General features: G+C 45.6%; 1 protein-coding gene across 13 annotated transcripts in view; it reads right to left on the bottom strand.

Annotated features, from left to right (window-relative positions):
* Positions 1 to 1522: 1522 nt before the first annotated feature.
* The window catches only part of PICALM (phosphatidylinositol binding clathrin assembly protein), a 592332-nt gene continuing 573730 nt past the window's right edge, over positions 1523 to 20124 (bottom strand). For 7 of the 13 annotated variants that reach the window (XM_085623164.1, XM_085623165.1, XM_085623158.1 and 4 more), the window contains one exon: positions 1523 to 3071. In XM_085623164.1, coding sequence (XP_085479290.1) covers positions 3057 to 3071 — 15 coding nt within the window. In that variant the 3' untranslated portion in view covers positions 1523 to 3056. Of the gene's footprint in view, positions 3072 to 15478; positions 15573 to 20124 lie in introns of all 13 variants that reach the window. The other 6 variants (XM_085623157.1, XM_085623156.1, XM_085623159.1 and 3 more) reach the window with 2 other exon arrangements.

Below are 20124 nucleotides of genomic sequence, written 5' to 3'. Positions count from 1 at the left end.
TTTTAAGGTAGGACCCACCCCTATTCCCAAAGCATCAGTCTTTTCTTACCTGGGGGTACTCCTGGACGACAAACTGAACTGGGCTCCACAACTCACCCACAAGAGAAATTATCTCAATAGGGAAGATGCTGCTATCTTTAACTTTGCAGTGAGACTGCCCTCCTGGAGCTTTTTAGGGCAAGGTGCTTGTCAAAAGTACTTTATGGCAGTGAAATATGGGGATATGTAGATTCAAAGGGCGTTCAAATCTCTGAAAATAAATTCATGAGAAGACTGCTGTCCGTACCCCAGGGCATACCCTCCTTTATCGCCCATGAAGAGTTGGGAATGCCCTATATCACAGATCAGATAGCTTTTAGTCCGCTGTCACTCTGGCTAAAAATGTGGGTCAAGGAGGGGATCCGTTAAACAAGGCAATCCTTTCAGATTGTTTATCTTTGGATCAAGCGCTAAGGATACCATGGTTGAAATTTATAAAAAAAGTCAGCTAGCATGATTGGGCAGAGGAGACCTCTTTACCAACCCCCAGGGAATTGGCAAAAACAGATACCCACCTTGAGGAAGGCATTTGGTATGCGCCGAGAGGGAGCTCATGAAGCCAAGTGTCCGTTGCTTCGTTATACTAAGGACCACCGAGTTAGCGGAGCCGTACATACTTGGTCTAGTGAACTCGCATGATAGATTCATTTAGGGGCTTAAATAGAGGGTTAGTTCTTCCTTCCTGCGGCTGCGATGGTTCATCTCCGCAGGAAATGCCTCATTTCACCATGTTTTGCCCTTTTTATGATACTCCAAGAAAATCCTATCTAATCCCCATCTTGAAACAGGCCAACTTTAAACAAGTTCGGCCCGCATTTATATTTTTACAGATGCTGAAGGGCAATACTGTTTTTACCGTTTTAAGCTTTTTAAAATCGGCCATTAAACTTAGAGCGAGCTGTGATTAGTCGGGTTATTCCCCACAATGACCCTGGGCCACATGTCCTTGTACAGCCAACATTGTGTGGATTGGGCTAGTGACATTCATGCATTGTTGCTCCTTTTTTATTGATTTTACTTCTATATTACTGGTGTAAGCATGTATTTTAGAAGTGCCATCAAACTACCTAGGCCTGTTCTTGAGAGTGTATATACTGTACCTTACTATTTTACCCTGGTTATTATATCGTGCTTTTATGGTTTGCTGAATATGAAACCGAATAAAGTAAGTTGATGATGATGACTCTCACGCACATCCTATTCTTCATAATTATAATTTGTTGGCTTGTACTGGGAAAAGAGCGAAAGGCAATAGCTTTGTCCTGCACCGACTGTGGAATCTTAAATTAAATGAAAGCCAAAGTCCTGCACATCTCAGGGTCAGGCCAAGTGGAACACAATGAAAGAAAAAAAATCCAGTACTGCAAATTCATGATTGGCCTGCCAAGCAAGCATTACAGGTTCTAAAATTCAACAGAAGTGTAGCAATTTCCAATATACATTTATATAATATCGGTGTTGTATGGAAAAACAGATGTACATATACATACTCATTGTTTTTTTAATCAGGAGCTTCATTCGTAATCGCATTAACATGCGAGTTAAAAGAGTGCGAGTTCTATATAACATTTACGAAAATATAATGTAATATTCAGATAATGGAATGCATTTGCAAATTTTATTAAATAAATAAAAAATCATCCATGCACAATTTAAGCAGAAAAAGTACCTCAGACCCCCGTTCCCGTAACAAAAGTTCTGTGGAAGTTACATTTATTTGAAAATCCACCCATTTTTGCTCACATACATTTTTATATTTTAAACAAAAATAGAATCTGCAGAGACAATGCAGCAAGTATGTGGAATTCATGTACAGAAATACTTTCATGCCAATAGCTAACCCCTTCAGGCCACCCTCAAATTGTAATCTTATACTGTATATACACACACTAAGAAGTGCTGATCAACAGCACTGCTTCACTTATCTAGCTACTACAAACCTGTAAATGGGCAAATTCACTTATATGGTTGTTTAAAGTAAAGTAAAAATGTATTAAGCAGATGGCAACATCCGCAGCTTTTCTACAGTTTTATGCAGGAAAGTCTGAGCATGAAAGTAATTCCTCACATTCATTTTGGAAAGGCATTACAATGTCAAATGTAAAATAATGACATGCCAATCACAAAGCAATATATGCCCCTTTCCCATTGCACTTGAATGTAAAATGAAATGCATATCCTATTCACTTACCTATTCCCTTACGAAATCCTAGGCACAGAATAGGCTATAAGGACTAATGCATTCTACAATTTGCCCCCTACCTCATGTACAGAAAAATCATTAGATTTTGGCATCAAGCCATCTACTGACACACGTACATACTCATTTTAAAATATTTAGTGTGCCGCATTTTAGCTGAAAAACCATTCAAAATCGGATTCATTCGTGTGGATAAAAATCTAAACATTCTGTATACATCCATACTCATTTTCATAAGGTGGTCTTTGATACAATATTAATGTTTTTTTAAATGATAATCATAAATAAATACAAATAAAAATACAAAAGGAATGTCTACTACAAACTGAATATATATAATTTTTTTGTAAAGGAAAAGTGTTAATTCAGTAACTGATTCTACAGGTTTGAAACAATACTGTATGATTCGTTGAAACTGTACGATTCGTTGAAACGGCTCTGACCCCTCAGGAAAAGAAAACTGGCCTCTTAGCCGAGTTCCGCGATCCCCTCATTTCAGGCAGCACTGCCAAGAGTAAATTTTGGATTTTCAAAATTCATATACAAGGTTTTCTTTTGTACGCTACCGATTGGAGGTATTGTAGCATAAGCTGAAAAATCTGAAGGATTAGTTGCTAATCAAAGATCCTACACTTCTAGCATTTCTTGGCTTCTCAGTGATTTGATGGTTTGTCCGGTGAACGTTTCGCCCGTTCTCCTTCATGGGCCTTCACTGGGATCTTTTTACCATCAGAATGGAAGAATAGAGTGAAAGATAGCAGTTAGGGATTTGAGGAAGCAAGCATTGGCTCCTCGGCATGTCTTCCGTTTTGCTGAGTTACATGAACTGCATCTGAAAGGAGAAAATAGTTATTTATTAATTAGCAAGAGAATCAAGTCCTAAGCATCCCTAAAGGTTTACCAACTTAGTGACAAAGAGAAAATATCAAGATTTCATATCCTAAGTGAAATAGTACAGAACAGATGGGCTATATATTTGCTGCATTGTATATGTCATGTAATGATCTGCTAGGAGTGAACAACGTTTTTCTCATTTTTTGTGCTGCCCACATATGTTTGGATGGTGGATATTCTTCTGTGCTTCACTATGGTCCCAACAATTCAAGCTGTTTTTGACTGATGATGTTTTCATCTATTTGGTAAATTCATTTTCGGTGTTTGATAAAAAAGTGGAATAATTGTGACATAGGACACCATTTTTGTTGTAGCCAAATGTATCTAGGTGTCTTTACTAAAAGGAAATGCTCGAAATGTCTAATGATAGAAACATTCCAATTGTTGATTTCTGATTGAAATAATACTCTGTCACTTGCTTAGCATCTTGGGTTGAGATTTTCCGTGTGAAACCATGTAATTCATACTACAACAGTGGTAGTGGTTTAGAATGCTATACTGGAGCATTGGAATGATCAGCACTCCTTCGAAGACAATGACGTGTCTCAAGGTCGTTAATGGCTAGTACAGACCGTCTGTTCCAACAAGCCAATGCCTGTCTTTCTGTTTCTCCCTCTATTATACATAAATCCACCCTTAGTGAAATGTTGTAACAGCATTATAGCTCTTCCGCCTGGGCTTTAACAGTTGTTAAAGGTCCTCACCCTAATTACAAGCCCCAATGTTCGGCTTAGGCCTATAACTCAGTAAAAGGTCTTTTAACATTAGCCCTCAGGAGCAGACTACAATGCTGCAATGTTACTCTTTTTCAAGCAATTTTGTAAGTCTACACAAATTACTTTTCTAAATCTGATCCTACAAACCTTGGCCAATGTGACTGTCACACATCTTAGGCATATCATAATGTGTAAATATATAATATGTTACGTTTATGAACACTATGAAGGTACTCAATTAGTGAGTAAATGTTAGTTACATTTTCAATTTCCATTCCATATGAGCCAATATGTATGTCACCAACCCTAGTATGAGAAGCTGGCCTGGTATATGCTGTCCACTAATTCAAAAGTGGGCACTTTGTACCAGTCCAAACAACCATTATGGTGATTAGGTCAAAGATAACCTTTATAGAAAGCTATCCTAGTGGTAGCTATGGAGAGCAACCTTTAGGCGAAGTCTTGAAGGAATGTTAAGCAGCTTGTTTTACCAGAATGCAACCTTATAGTATTGGTTAAATGAAAGAGAAACCACACAGTAGTTATAAAAATATGTATTTATTATATATAACACTCTCTAGTATCCTCTACACGAGGATAGAACACAAATCAAATAATACAGTTGCAAAGAATCAAACGTAAGTAGCACAATACACAGTGGGCCCCATGGGAAGACCAAACCATATACTAAATAAGTGGTGTAAGAACCAAGACTCGGGACTAGACCTAGTCTAGGAGGTGTAGAATTGCTGGGACCCTAAGGAAACACCTAAGGTGAAGGAGTAGGGACCCCACAGAGGACGAGTGCAGAATGAGAACACAACTACGTGCTCCGTACAATTCAATGGGAAAGTCGCGGTTGGAAAATTGGAGATTAAGGACCCTTCCCAGCAGATTACGAAGACAATCCTTGGAATTTAGGAGGTTGGAGAGCCACCCCACCCGTGGATACCTTTGTACCAGAGTAAACTTTCCCAGAGGAGCCAGGTGTATAGGCATGAAGTGGCGTCGGAAACCCTTGTCGTTCTCTATGGATGTCGACCAAGATATGCTGCTGCTGAAGGTACGAAATGTGTCCAGTGGATTCCAAACGTGTATTCTAGATGAGAAGAACCTGAAAGCAGAGGGGACAGAGTCTGGGTCACTTTGGAGTGATCAGGGGCTCGGTAGATGAATGCTCACCGATGTTGGGTGCTTCAGGTGTGTTGACGGTGATCTTGACTCTTCAGCAGCGCGGACCAGGAGAGGTCTAGGACGACCAGGAGCCGGATACAAGCCGTCCCATGAGGGATGTCGAGTGCTGAGGGGTCGGTGTCCGGCGGGAGCACAAACAAGCCTTGCCAGCGGCAAGCAACGCAGACGGTCAAATTCTGTGTCGATCTGGCCCAGCAAGGACCAGGAGACTCACCACAGCAAGGGGGAGTCAGGGCAGGCTTGGAGCAACCAGGGGAGCCCAAATAAAGCAAAGTTGACCCTCAAGTGGACCACAGGCCAGATGCACAGGAGTCGCGAGGGGACCGCAGGCGGTTTCACAGGATACCAGCTAGCAGGGCACGGAGTGCGAGGATGTCGGAGTCTTTCTCTGGAAAGATGCGCAGGGGCCAGGGCTACGAATGGCCCAATGCACAGAAATGTTACACAACAACAAGCATGTGCAGCTGCAAATGGACACGGTGCACAGGGGGTACGGGTTATGCGGTCTCCACGAGGGATATCTGCATCAAACTCGGTAAGAGCGCAGCTCGACCTAGGAGACCTTCAGAAACCCACCTCCTGTGTTGCTGGAGCCTTCGGAGTTCACAGGAGCTCAGGATCAGCAAACTGGTCAGATGCGTTACTGTGCCTGCGTTTGCAGGGGAGTGACTCCTTCACTCCAAGAGAGGTCCAGGAAGTTCAGCGGGTCCAGGAGGTCGAAGTGTAGTGGTATCTCCTTGTAGAATCTTGTCCACTTAAAATATAATGTCCTGTAGCCAGGTAACCCATTTTATACCCACAGGAGAGGGTTGGACAGATTCTAGGGACTCTCCTAGGGGAGGGACAGGACAGGGAGGTAACTACACCCATGTCCTTTGTCCAGTTTACCGCCAGAGCAGGAGCAATTGGCTCCCAGAACTGGTTTGAGCTGGACTATGCACAGGGACACCAAGTGTGCCCCTCTTGCAGACTTTCTGGCACTGTGACAGTGCACCCACCCGGCCCCAATACACTAAATCCTGTCTGGGAGGTGGTCACACCTCCCTGTGACAGGATACCTATTGTCCGACCTTCCTCTGCTCGAGCTTGGCTCAGCCGCTGGAGGGCAGACTCGTGTCTGTGGCTGGCAGCATCCATTTTGTGCTGTAAGACTCGAGAAAGTTGGTACCGGTACACTTAGGTACCCCCAGAACCTCGGTTCTGAGGTGAGGAATCATTCCTCCCACACCAGTTACTGGTGTGGAGGTATGATTCCAAGATGTTAGACACCAAACATGACATACTTCGTTGCAGTAGTTTTCGAGGTAGCATTTACCGCAACGTTATAATGCACCTCTACCTATATGTCTGGTAGTATCACGTAAAGCCCGGGAGAATGGTCTCCGAAGACTGCAGAGGGGCCCTGCTCATGCAGGAGCACCCTCTCACGTAAAACCCAGCACCATGCCTTCAGGATAGTTAAGGCCTGCCATAGGAGTGACTTACAAAGTTTTAAGTGTAGTGATATATGTAGATATAGTGAACCTATATCTGAGGTAAGTGGTGTAAGCACATCTTACAAAGGCTGCAGTAGCAGACCTAAGGTTCCATTTTGCATGGCCTCTCAGGGGTGGCATAATACATCCTTCAGCCCATGGGAGGCCTCTGGGGTACCTATGCCCTGGGCACATGTGAGACCATATAATAGGGACTGATAAGGATACCCCAGTATCAATTCTGGAGTAGTACCAAAGTACATACATATAAATTTAAGGTAGAAAACAGATAGGCTGGGGTCCTGAATAGCAGGATCCCAGTCAGACTAGTCAAAACAGTGGCTGCAAAAAGCAAAAAGTGGGGGTAACCATAAGAAGCAGATCCTACTTTCCTACACCTAGGCATCACAGTCTTCCCCATACCACAGTGGTACAAAAACATCTGTCACTTCTTCTAGATACCCTTTTGAATTACCCTGAAAAGAAAACTTGCTCTTGCCCGGAGTAAATGTGTGTGCTTTTCTGAGTGAGGAACTATATTCAAATAATTGAATATCCAAAAATGATCATGCTTGAGGGTGTTCACTAACTTTTACAAGAAGAGCCATCCACGACACCCGCTAATCTTGCCCTCGTATTATATTTGCAAACACATGAATTTCACCATGGAGGCAAACATACCATCTTGCAAATCCCATATGCAACGCTCTATATTTTGTTAACAAGAAATGCATCACGTTTTTACCTTTCACAAAAGCACACAAAGTGGAATTTAGGTGTGCAAAAAAAAGCTTTAAGAATTTGGCTCTTAGAGTGTAGTCTACGTGGCTGATCCATAAAGTGAAGAGTGCTCAGATCCATACAGCTGCGTCATCAACTGACATCAGGGGGACAACTGCCATCTCAGGGTTTTTCATGTAATTAAAAGCCTCAGTCAATTTTACTTTGCATGCACTAATTATTTGTCACTATACAGCACTATCAACTTAGCCCATACATTTACCAGGGTACATTACCAACTGCCAGCTTTTGTACAACATTCAACGTTGAATACACATTTACCTAAGCGCTATCAGTAGGGACATGTGGAAGGAATTTCAGCAGCATTTGAGATCAATTAGATTAAATTTCATCTACTTCAGCAGGATTTTATATATTTTTACTCTATGTCAGATGTTTTACTACAATCCTACAATTGTCACTTTAAGGGTAAATGCCATGTGACGCCAAGTCCTATGATGTAAATGGAACCAACTAGGCCTTCCTATCACTTTCTGTGATGTCAGTGGGGTAGAAACTTGTGTAGTTTTGTCTGCTCTGAGGTCATATGGGACTAAGGTTGCAAAATATAATTTCCTTCAATGCAGATTGAGTGTAAATTGTCACTTTCGTTAACTCTATGATTTGGAGGCGTGAAAATCCTGAAACACTGACCCCTGGTCAGCAGAGCTATCACATAGGTGCGAAAATGGCTAAAGGTTGTGTGTTTAAAGTTACGTTACAGCCTCGTGTATTATAAAAACACTGCATATACGCTTTAGAGTTGCTATTTACTGACATTCAGCCTGAGAGAAAACCTTATGGTTGACATTCATGTACATAAGATTACTGAAGAGAGAGAAAACATCTGAATATCTGAAGTGGTTATTTTCAGAAAGAGGGCTCTATTGGCGCACTAATCGCAAGCTAAGAAAAGAACTACTAATGAGGAGGGGAAGCTTGACAATGAAGTAATGGAGGTACACTTTCTGTTTAAGCAAGGATAGTGAGGTTTATGCTATATTCAAAAAAACAATCACTTTATTGTGTCATCTAAGGAAATACAATTTCGGTTGAGGTAAAGGTATAGTCCAAAGGTTACACTTCCATTAATGAGATCCATTTGTTTATTCTGCTAATGCCCAATTACTTACAGGTGATCTTCATTACTCCTGGTCCCTTTGCCCTAGTCCCATTCATTACTGGGCAGATAACCATCTCTCGGTGAGAAAAAAAAAACAAGAGAAATGCTGGGACCCCTAACCCCACACCCTCCCACTGGGAATACTTAACCAGCATGCCGCCTGAACTACCAAGCCAAAAACAGGAAGGCCAGCCATCCGGAAGAGAGGGAGGGGCGTAATTCATTGGACCAGGAGTAATTAAGATTACCGTAAGTAATAGGGCACCACCCCCAGGTCCCTCAAGTCCTTGTCCCATTCATTGCTTAGGGAGCATACCAACGCCAGGAACCCGGCCTTCCGAACCCTTAAAGAACACCCAGGACACCACACCGAAAGTAGCATCCCAAGCGAAGCAAATGGGAGAACCACAGGACAAAAAACACCCCACCCGCAGTGGCCCGAACCAAACAAAAGGGTCGTACCACCCAGAACATGCAGGAGATGCAGCAGCGGCCCGTGCAGGTAAGAGCAGTGGGGCCGGGTTGGGGGGAATTCAACAGATGACCATGAGGGAAAATTAGATAATAAAAAATGTTCGTCTGTCGAAACCCCCTCCAACCCGGCCCCACCGCTCTTACCTGCATGGGACGCAGCTAAGGAGACAACCAAGGAGAAGCAAAAGAGCAGCAAATCCACGGCGCCGCCACCCAGAGGTCAGCCAACCCACACCGGGAGCATCCTCAAAGCAACAAAGGAGGAGGAGAAGCACACGCCAAGGAAGCACCAGAGACCACCAGCAACAGAAGGGTGGCGAGTAGGCCACAGTTGGAAGAAGATCCAAAGCAGCCAGACCAATAGGGACACAACCAAGGGCCAGAAGAACCAGGACCCCTGAAAGGAGAAGGCACCACTGGCACCAAGGAGGCAGCCACCAACAGAACAGAACAAGCAGGGCAACCAACCCCACCAAGGCAAGGACAAGAGAAAACCAAGGCCAGAAAGGAGTCACACCAGAGAGACCCAGAACCCAAAGGCCAATCCCCCAAAAGGAAATGGGGGCTGAAGCAACCACACCACCAGAACCACCGGCATAAGGAGGACCAGAACAGACAGCACCTCACAGGGCACAAAAAGCCCAAAAGGGCGCGTACAGTGCCAGAAGGAGGCCACACCCAGAGCCACCAGGCTGCCCCATAGACACCGCAGCAGAACCAACAGAGTGGTCCATAGCAGACAACCGAAGGAACGCTGAAAAAGCACACATCCAACCCCAGAAGAGAGCCGAGGGGGAAGCAGGGGAAGACTCAATAGACCCCACCCCAACCAGGAAACGACGGGCGAGAGGGTCAACAACAGGGGAAAACAATCAACACCAGGGAGGCCCACAGCAGACCAGCCCAAAAAAAGAGGCGAGGGCTGCCAACCGGGCCACACCCAGAGTACCAACCAAGGGCAGGACCACACAGACCAGGAAGGGAGGATGCACTGACCAGTGAGCAAGCTCCCACCAACCTGACTGACCCGGCCACCAGAGTGCACAGCGGACACCACCGCCACTGAACCCCCCAGAGGAGGACCAGGCCGCAAGGCAAGAATGTCCAGCACCAACCACCAGCACCGAAGCAGGATGACCGCCAAAGCACCCAGTCCGGAATAAGGAGTTGGAGGCTGGATACAGGGACAGGCCAACAAGCCACGACCAAGATCACACAAAAAACGCAGGGGGGCACCGGGACACAACCACCAGAACCCTGCCTAACCAAGGACCGCTGTGGCCAGGAGGATGCAGGCCCAACAAGCACCCGAACACCAGCCACCGGAACACCAACCAGAAAGACCAAGCAGCCAGAAACACATACCCCACCTGGACAGGAAAAAGCAGGGGAGAGCCAGAATCCAGAAAAGCACAACACCCCACCAGGAAAGAGGCCAACAACAGGGCCTCACCCAAGGAAGACACCCTCAAGGGGCCGACACCACCAGACCCTGAACCAGACCAAACTGAATAGGACACAGCAACCAGAGAGGACCAAGAGCAGGGCGATGCAAACCTCCAAGGCCACCGAGACCAGGGGAACCCAAAGACCAAACCGGCCCAGCAGAGAAGACCCTGCCCCAAACAACACACACCAAGGACAACACTCCCAACAACAACAACCCTGGGGATCGACCGAAGGCGGACAAAACAGCTCCGGAAAAAGATAAGCCGACCAGCCACCGGAGGCAAGCTATACACCGAACAATACAAACCGCGAGCAGCCACCGCACATCCCTGACCCAACCGCCGGGACAAGGGCCATGGTACACTGGGCCAACCAGCTCAAACTGGGAGGGAGGAAACCCCCAACCAAACTACCTGCTGACTAATTAGCCCGGAGGGTAAAGGACAACACCCTGGAACCACCCCAAGGAAGTCCCACCACCAGCAGCAGAAGGGAAAAGACAAAGCCCCGCTACAGCCCCAGAGGAACCAGAGACCCAGACAGCCACCGGTCCCAGAGAACCAAGCCAAAAATGTCAGGAAAACAAGCACCATGCCAGGACCACAAGGACAGGAGAGACAAGCAGGGCGGCCCACAGCCCAAACTCCGCTGACGTCACCCGAGAAACCAGCAGACGGAACCACAGACCCACCAGCAGAGACAGGAGGCCACCAACACAGTGCCCCACAGGTCCGGAAGAGTGGCACAGGGCCAAACAGCCACACACCAGAAACACTCCAACGCCCAAGGGCACAGAGAAAAGTCACCGGAACCAGCCACAACCAAGGCCACAGAGGCAACCCACCATAAAAAGCATTGAGGAAGCCAGGGTTGAAGCCATGCAGCCCCTAAAGGTACGGGGATGCCACAGTCCAGCCCACATCCATGGAAGGCACACTCTGAGTACAGGCAAAGGAAAGGACAAGGAGGCCGGGCCACAGCCACACCACGCACAGAACCCCTGGACCCCCAGGGGCCCCAGAGGACTCGAACCCAAGCAAGGCACCAAAAGGGGGAAGGGAAGCCAAAAGGACCCCAGGCATACACGCAGAAGGCGACCCCCAAGGCACCAAGGCCCCAACGGTGAGGGCCTGCCACACCCCGGAGGCAAGTCCACCCTGCCCCCCCTCACCCCACTGAACCAAGAAGCACCCATACCAGGAGACGGGGGCAGGGAACGCACATCCAACACAGACGGCACTGGCCACAAGTGCCAAAAACAGAAGAGTGAAGCCACAAAAAACATAGGCAGAAGCCAAAGCCTCACAACCAAACCGAAATACCAGTGGCAACACCACAACCCATGGAGGAGCGAGCCTGTAGGATATGTAGCTGCACAACCCACTAAGGGACAGGCCAGAAACTGTACCCATGCAGACACAGCAACAGCAGGGCCACCAAAAGCCCAGGAAAAGCCCCAAGACCTGACACCAACCACAGAAAGGACAATCAGCCAAATGGAACGCTGACAATCTTGCACAGGGGTCATGCCAATAATTTCCGTATGAGACCAAATGTAGCATAAGCACCGCCGAAGCAAGCACCACCTAACGGGCAAACACCCCGGCTAAGCTGGAAGCCAACAAGGACAAGAAAAAAGGCCCATAGACAAAACAAGATGCCAAATTATGAGTTTCTAAACATGTGGCAAAGGACCACCAAACGAAACCATGGCACCATCAGCCGAAACGACGACCAACGAGACAGAGCCGCTGGTGGAGGAACACACACCCAGGATGAAGAGGGACCGGAGACCACAGAAGCACAAACCCCAGCCCCCGAGCTACAGCGTCATGCGTGGGGAAAAACCAGCAAGGCGGCGGCAGGAACTCCAACTCATCAAGCCCCAAAAACGGCAAGACTAAGCACCAGGTAAAAATGTGGCATGACCTAGCCACCACCGCAGGGACCCGAACCAGGCCTCAGAAATACCAGTGAGACAGCATGCTGAACCCACGCCACTGAAACAGAGGTCTGTGCAACTGAACCCAGGGACTCCATGACACACCATATACTAAAGACCAGGTCCCAAAGCAGCACACTGCAGAAAATAAGGGAGAAGAAAAACATCTACGCGGTACTGAGCCCGGGGTCGGCAGACACCTAACAGCCCCTCCTGCCACAATAACGGCCCCACCAGCCAGCCCAGGTGCACCCCAATCCCAGAGCTCCCGGGCAAGAACCAAACTGCTCCACTGACAACCAGGCACTACAGGGGCACCCCCAGCACAGCCCCGTGCATCCAGCCACACAAGGGCAGCTGTAATGGAACTCCAGAGACTAGGCTGTGCATTGTGAAAAGGAAAAAAGGGCCAACATACAAATGCAATGAGAAAAACCAATTCGCGGTACTCATCCCCGGGGCCGGCAGACACCTGACCACACTGCCTGCCACAAAATGCCCCCAGCAGCTATCCCAGGCATGCACAACTAGCCATAGCTCCAGGGCAGCAGGCAAACAACCACACCGGCCTCCAGGCATCCCTGGGGCATCACCAGCACAGCCCGGAGTCTCCATCCAGCCACCGCAGCGCATCTTTAACGGCCCAGCCACCAGGAAGACACGCCCTCGCAACCCAGAACTGACCGGGAGGGCCGATGCATCAGCAGCAAAGGACCTTGCTGAAACATTTGTGCCTCTTGGCAAGCACAGCAGGCCGGGAGGCACACCAGCAGGGAGGAAAATCCCAAACCCCTGAATGTCCAGGAGAGGAAAATGTACGTCTCCCTCCAAGCCCGACAGAGAGGGAGACACGACCACCAGCAACGCCCCCCACCACCCAGAAGCGGAGACGCCATTGCCGCAGGGAACTCCAGCTCCTTACTCTTCCCACTCTGCTGGAAGACAGAAAAAAGAACAGGCAGAATCTGGGTAAGTACTTCCAGTGGAAGTGGGTGGGGTTAGGGGTCCCAGCATCCCTCTGTTCTTTGTTTCTGTCTGAGAGATGGTTATCTACATAAGTAAAGAATGGGATATGGACTGGAAGGACCTGAGGTAATCAACTGGTCTTACTTTGTATTGCGAGACAACAGAAAAACTCTTAAATGTGCACTCTGTCATATACAATGAAGTAAGAAAACAATTAAACCTAGTATCATGAGTTCTCTAAGAATCTCTGATGATACGCGAGGCACAAAGCATATATGAAGTTTTGATTAATTAGACTAACCGTCTAAATCCGACATTTTTGGCTTGCTTTCAGAAGAAGGTCCAACCTTTTTGCTTGCAACATACCAGACTAATTTTTGGGAGGTTTCACTAATTGTGAGGTGTCCCAGGCACGACAAGGACAAGCACATTAGAGAGTACAGAGGAAACAGAGGGCCAGAAGCAGGTCACCACCCTAGCGGTGAGTCTTGACCAGGCTCTCCCCCAATGGTATACAAGGAGAAGAGTTTCTATGATACAATATTGTGGTTTAAATACTGATCTACCGATAAAATGTATCTCCGAGGACTAAATCATCAGAATTAAAAATGGGTAATTGTGAAAATTATACACCACGAAATTCAGAGTGACATCAAATAGATCACAAACGTGAAGCTTGAGACGTCTATAATCTCACTCAGAACTCCGAGATGAATAACATCCGTTATTCAAATTTTATCCATCTGTAACATTGTGCTGTAGATGCCCCCAACCCAAATCATCTGCCTCTGCTTCCAACATGTGAACAGGGACAGAGAAGCACTGCGGAAATATATATAGAATAACAACAATGTATATAAAAGTATTGTCCTCTTGCCACCCATCGCCACCATAAAAAATAAATACCTGGCCACCTACCACCCACTGCATATGCCTCCCACCCCTCTTTAAATATAGTGGTTCAAAAACATACAGGTCCTCCTGCACCCATGTCAAGTGTCCTGCCACCCACCCTCACCACCTTCTACATGCAAACCCCCTCCTAGCTCAAAGCAATTCTTTCCACTCTTATATTAAGAGAGGTGAGCCAGCATCACGTTGACAGCGGCTCTCAGAGAGCCCCATGTTAACATGACTTCTTACTTACCCTCTAACAGAGCGCGTCCGCAAAGACCCGCACTCACAGAGGAGAAGGTGGTTGGTGCAGGGATAGCACCGCCGGCGTTCTCCAGCCTACCTAGCTTCCGTTCAAAAGAAGGGTGAGACCGTAATTCCATTGCTGTGCTTGGGTCTCTGGAAACTGGGGTGATGTGGCTGAAAAAAGTGGAAGAGAGTGCTTCCTCCGTGTGACGTCACTACATTTTGTAACCACTTTGTTAACCAATGTGATTTACCAGGCTCCGATCCGTTTATTAACAATAATGGCTTCCTATGCAGACCATATACAACACTAAATTAGCCTTCAACTATTTTACATCTTTCTCCAGGTACAGGTGGGTTTCTTAGGTATCAAGTGTGGATGCAGCCACACCATAGCAAATCCTCAAATTATTATGTTAGTGATTCCAAGTTTGGTTAACATCATAGCAGCAGAGAATCAACTTTCTAATCTTCAATGCCTGCCATAACAAATTCTAATAAAAAACGGTGAAACACCAAAAATGGTCTAATAAATGGATTTTTAACCAACAGCTTTAATGTTGGTGTGCGCAGAGGTTGGGCTATTCCTATACCCTGAGCCGTTAGTGCTTTTGTAGCATAGTCTTAACTATGGCATTATTATTATGCTTTTCCCCTTCCTGCAGAAGCTAGATGCATGAAACTACACCCTCACCCTTCTAAGTTTTGCAGTTAGGAACAAGGGGGTGGCAGATGAGCACAAAATGCTGATATTCCATATTGTTCGGCTGCAGTCATTGGACTGACTTGGAACATGACAGAGCACAGCTAAGGCCTTTGTAATGTTGCCCGTTAGTTCACATATGGCTGTATGGACATCTTTTACAAGAACGGAAGGCTAAGTACTAATACAGTTCAATCAGTGATCCTGTTTACCACTCAAGACAATATGGGCCTCATCAAAAGAAGAAATGACTATAGAAATGCAGTTAAGACATGAACAATTTTAATTTGCTGGTTTAGTGACAAACATCTGCATGTGAATAAATGTGTCTTTCAGTGGATTCCAATCCATTAGTTGGTGCATTCTAAAATAACAAGTAATACCTAAATTGTTCTACAAGAAATCCTTTAGAGAATGCTCTGCAAAGGGATCCCTTCCGGAAATTCTCTGTGGACTTTGACTGGAAGCTGCAGACAACTGTTTGAAATAACAGAGACAGACAGAAAGAGAAAGAGAAAAAAGGGCTCAAATGGTAGAATATGAGAAGAAAAATGTAATGAAAAAGGAAATATGTTTAAAAGACTGTTGAAGAAATGGATTAGCAAGTAACAGTTGGAATCATGAAAAGGAAGGGGACTTTTAAAATGTACCTGTGAGGGCATGCTATTTCACCTGAGGTCACAAAGCTGTATTACCCATGTTCCTTGGAATACTGGGTGCCCCTTGTTCCATATGAACAATTTGCTACCCGGCAGCTTCTTTCTCCAAATGTGCTTTCACACACTTTTTAAATGCTTTTGAAATGAACTGCTCTAAGATGGGTGTCCCTATGGGATGGTAAACTAGAAAACAAATTGTCACTGGAGCCTTCTGATACATGCATGCTTAGTCGCCATCATGTTAGAGATATTTCTTTTGGGTTTTTTGCCGATGCTAAGGATCAATATGTTTTTCTTTCTTTTGTCAATGCTATTTAGCATCAGCAAAAAGCACTGGTACAGTCAAAACGTCTTTCACAGGTCACACATATTTACTTTGTCAATGCTTGTTTTAGTTTGTCGTCGCTACAGTAAGTGGCTTGCCATAGCAACATTAACTCCATCTACCAAGCAGTGATGAAGCAAAGGGTTACAGCATCTAGGGCCTGAAACGTGCAGAGGTCCATAGTGGATGGATTCAAGATAACAAGAATAATTCAGGCAAATTTGCTCACATTGCTAGACAGCTGTAAGAAAGTCCAGAGCAAAAGAATGAGGGCTATACAATTTCTGGACAGCTATACCGACATCTAAAGGGGTTTACACTATGGAGCTGAAACCGGACGCTACAAAGGTATGAGTCTGCTAGTCAAAAACCCCCAAAAGGTGATGGGAGGACGCTTGCAATAAGTCTATCCACTGGCTATCGCTTGCAGTAGCATTCCAACCCACTGTTCTTTTGCTCCGCATGCCACCTCAGTTTCACCCAGCTGTATGCAAATAAGCCTTAACCTTGCTCTAAATGGAACTGTCCAGCCCGAGCTGCCACGCCAGGACCTCTCTGAACCAGAGAACAAGCAGGATGCAGCTTGGTTCCAGTGTCACAGTGAGCACAAGACCCATGCCTGGGAATTCCCATGCCTCTAAGGGTGGTACATCAAACACAAAAATGTGATGAGTGGAATACTTACAATAAATCGACCCACTGGAAATCGTTCATGGTAGCATTCCAACCCATTGCTCTTTTGCCCACCTTGACACCGATATTTGGGCTCAAACCAGTGGTATGGATTGGTTCAAACTTAAGTGGAATGGTTAGACTTATTGCAAGCATTCCTCCAATTCTCTTTTGTGTATTTGATGGTCCTCTATCAAAGGCAGCAGCTTGCACAGAACACATGGTCACAGCATTATACACACACTCAAAGTGGGTATCACTATGTTGAGAGCAGCGTCTTCTGTTCATAATGATATGGCTTTGTGCTTAGCTTGGAAGTTATGTCGCATATTATGTCTTCGGACAGCCAAGCAATAATATATTCAGTAACTTTGTTCCTTTAAATAGCAAACCCATTCACAGGAGTATCTTCTTGGCATTACTCAGCGCCACAAGTCAGTTCAGCTCATAGATTTTGGTAAACAAAGTACAATTTTGTGAGAGCGGTCTGCTGTCCAGAGGTCGCTTGCCTTCACAAGTCTTTCGTATACACCTGTTTTTGCACTCTTGTTTATAACATAGTCAATCACTCTTTAATCCAACATCATGCTTTCGTTCATTCATCTTTCTTTCCAATCTAACACATTGTCATTTATGCTTTCACTATCATTGACTACTAACTTCAAATTCATTCATCCATCCTCACATGTTCAGTCATTGATTCATTCATTCATAACCACTAATTTATCGTGTCATTTTTGCACACGCTCATGTATTCATTCATTTACCAGTCAACAAACGTAATTTTTCACACATAAATACTCACTTTCATGCTCACGTTCATTCATCTAAACTTTACTTTATTCATCTTTACGTTTGAATTAAATCATTCATTTATTCTTTTATTCACTCACCTATTAATTTCCCCACTCTTATTAATTAGTTCATGTAAGTTCTCCCTCTATCACCTTCTACTGCGCTCATTAAATCATTAAGACATCCATCCTTACATCTACACTCCTATTCTTTTATTCTTCAGTCCTCATGCTTTCATTAATTCATTCATCCCCACTCACTCAATCATGCACCATAGCATCATTATATTTGGGCTCCAAGCGCCTCAGGCAAAACAAGAAACACAGAAGTGAGTACCTAAGCACAAGGGTTATTGGACCTCATCCACAGGCATTAATCCCTCATTTGACTACACGTTTAAACCACAAGATTCTAGAAAGAATCTTCCACATAGATACTCAAGTTACATGTCTTAAAGGCCATCACAACCCCACCCAAGATGCACCGCAAGATAGGGGAAGAGATCGGCGTCCAGAAACTAGTGGTGCGGGGATGGAGGGGCGAGATGCAGTAGCCAGGCAAAACTTACGAGTCAAAACAAAAAAACTAGACAGCAAGCCATGCAGTGTGTACCGAACAAATAATGGTAAGATGGATGTCAGACAACACGGCTAGTGTATAACCAAATTCTGACGACCAGGTTGCTTAACCGCTCTCTCCCACTTTCTATTACCACCATGCCCCTGCACAGGTACACCTCCATGCATATTCATCAAGCACTCCTCCGCGCTATCACATTCCAGATTCACATAATCCACAGGTGTTTTCGGGCATACCTTATTTGCCATTGTCTTCAAAACCACCATTCTACTTTTGTTCCAGATCCTGCCATCCTCATTCGTAAGAGCATTCTTAAAAAACGTGATCACCCTTGTGAACTTGGACTAATCCACGCAGCTGGATAGCACGTTAATCCTCACAAAGTCACCACCAGGCTACCTTGGAGGGTTCCACTTGTTTAACTCAAAGAAAATGTATTTTCCTTTTGAACTGTCGGATTACCTCTCTATTATGCCTTGCATCTAATCCATGATCATGCTGCACACCGTCCATCCTGGACTAATTTTGGTGCCACGTTGCACAACCCTTCAACATCTCCAAAGGGGATTTGCCTGTAGTACTGTGTAGGGACATACGGTATACTGTTATGTGATTTTGAAATTCCCCTCACCAGTCTAGACACAGGGGCACATGCTAACTGGATGCCTTGCTTGGGGTTCTTGTTTATGCGTTACACTGCTCCATCAGTCTCTAGATGAAACAGAGTTCGACTTATGAGAAACGCCACACACTTTCAAATACCTCTCTGTGACCAAAGAGACAAACTGATTTCCATTGTCCAACAAAATGCTCCTCCGAAGCATTGAAGCTTGAATATGCTCTCTTAGAATTTAAATATGCTCAGCATGGAGTTGTTTTTAACCTCTTCAGTGCCCCGCCCTTTCCCCGCCCTGTGCCGGGCGTGGCATTAGCGGGCGGGGTTCATGACGAGATAGTCTCGTCATGGGCACAGCGCAACCGCGCTCCATGACGAGACTATCTCGTCATGGGCACTGAAGGGGTTAAACTAGCAACATCGACCCGCCCTGAACACAATCCCAACACCATAATGAGGCAAGGGTGCCATGTTCTCATCTTATTGGACCAAACAGATCTACTGACACTTCTTCCCATGGGCAACTCGACACCAACAGCATTTGTCTTACTCTCAAGACCTTATCACTCTTGTTGCCTCCAAGCAGTCTCACACAATATATTCTGTTTCGTGACCAAACAGTGGCCAACACTGATATGCTTGGAGCCTCTCCTTTGTATTCATAATCTCAAGAAGTCTCTTCTGCAGACCATCTGGTGGTACTAGCTCGGTGCCCCTGAGCAGAACACCCCTAACCACAGAGAGTCCAATCCTTACCAACTTCCATGATTTATTCCGGCAAAAAAACAAACAAAAAACACCAATACCATAATAAAATGCTAAAAATATGTAAACAATAAGATAATACAGTAATAATCATCACCAGCCAACAACCCACCACCTGGTAAGCCAAGCTGCAAGAAGGTACCTGTCCATAGCAGCCACATATCACATTTCCGAATAAGGGAGTTTCCAAACTATTGCAGTGAAACATGCCATTCAGATGGTCCACTTCACACATTATTTTACTTAAGCATCAATCCTGCAACAACTCTGAGGAAGACTGCACAGGAAAACTATAAAGCTCTCTATAGGCATGCCAAAATTATGCTTCATGGCTGCCAAGCCCACGCACTGTAGTGTTTAGGCAAAATAGCCAGAGTCAAAATGTAGGCCCACTGCAGGGAAGGACAACTGTACATCTTTCAAGAGCTGTTACTCTACATAGGGAAGGAAAAACTCCTCCAGTTTCAACAACTATTGGAAATATACATCTGTGGAGGAGAAACGTCAGGAGGACACAACGTACCCTGCTTCTAAAAGAGTGGTGGGCATGAGTTCCAATTATTACTCATTAATATCAAGCTACTCTATGACTCTTGGCGTAAGTAGACGAAATAGGAG

This window comes from Triturus cristatus, chromosome 8 (genome assembly GCF_964204655.1).
Source record: "Triturus cristatus chromosome 8, aTriCri1.1, whole genome shotgun sequence".
Taxonomy (NCBI): Eukaryota; Metazoa; Chordata; class Amphibia; order Caudata; family Salamandridae; genus Triturus; species Triturus cristatus.
Note: the sequence above shows the minus strand (reverse complement) of the source record. Positions and strands in the feature narration are given on the sequence as shown.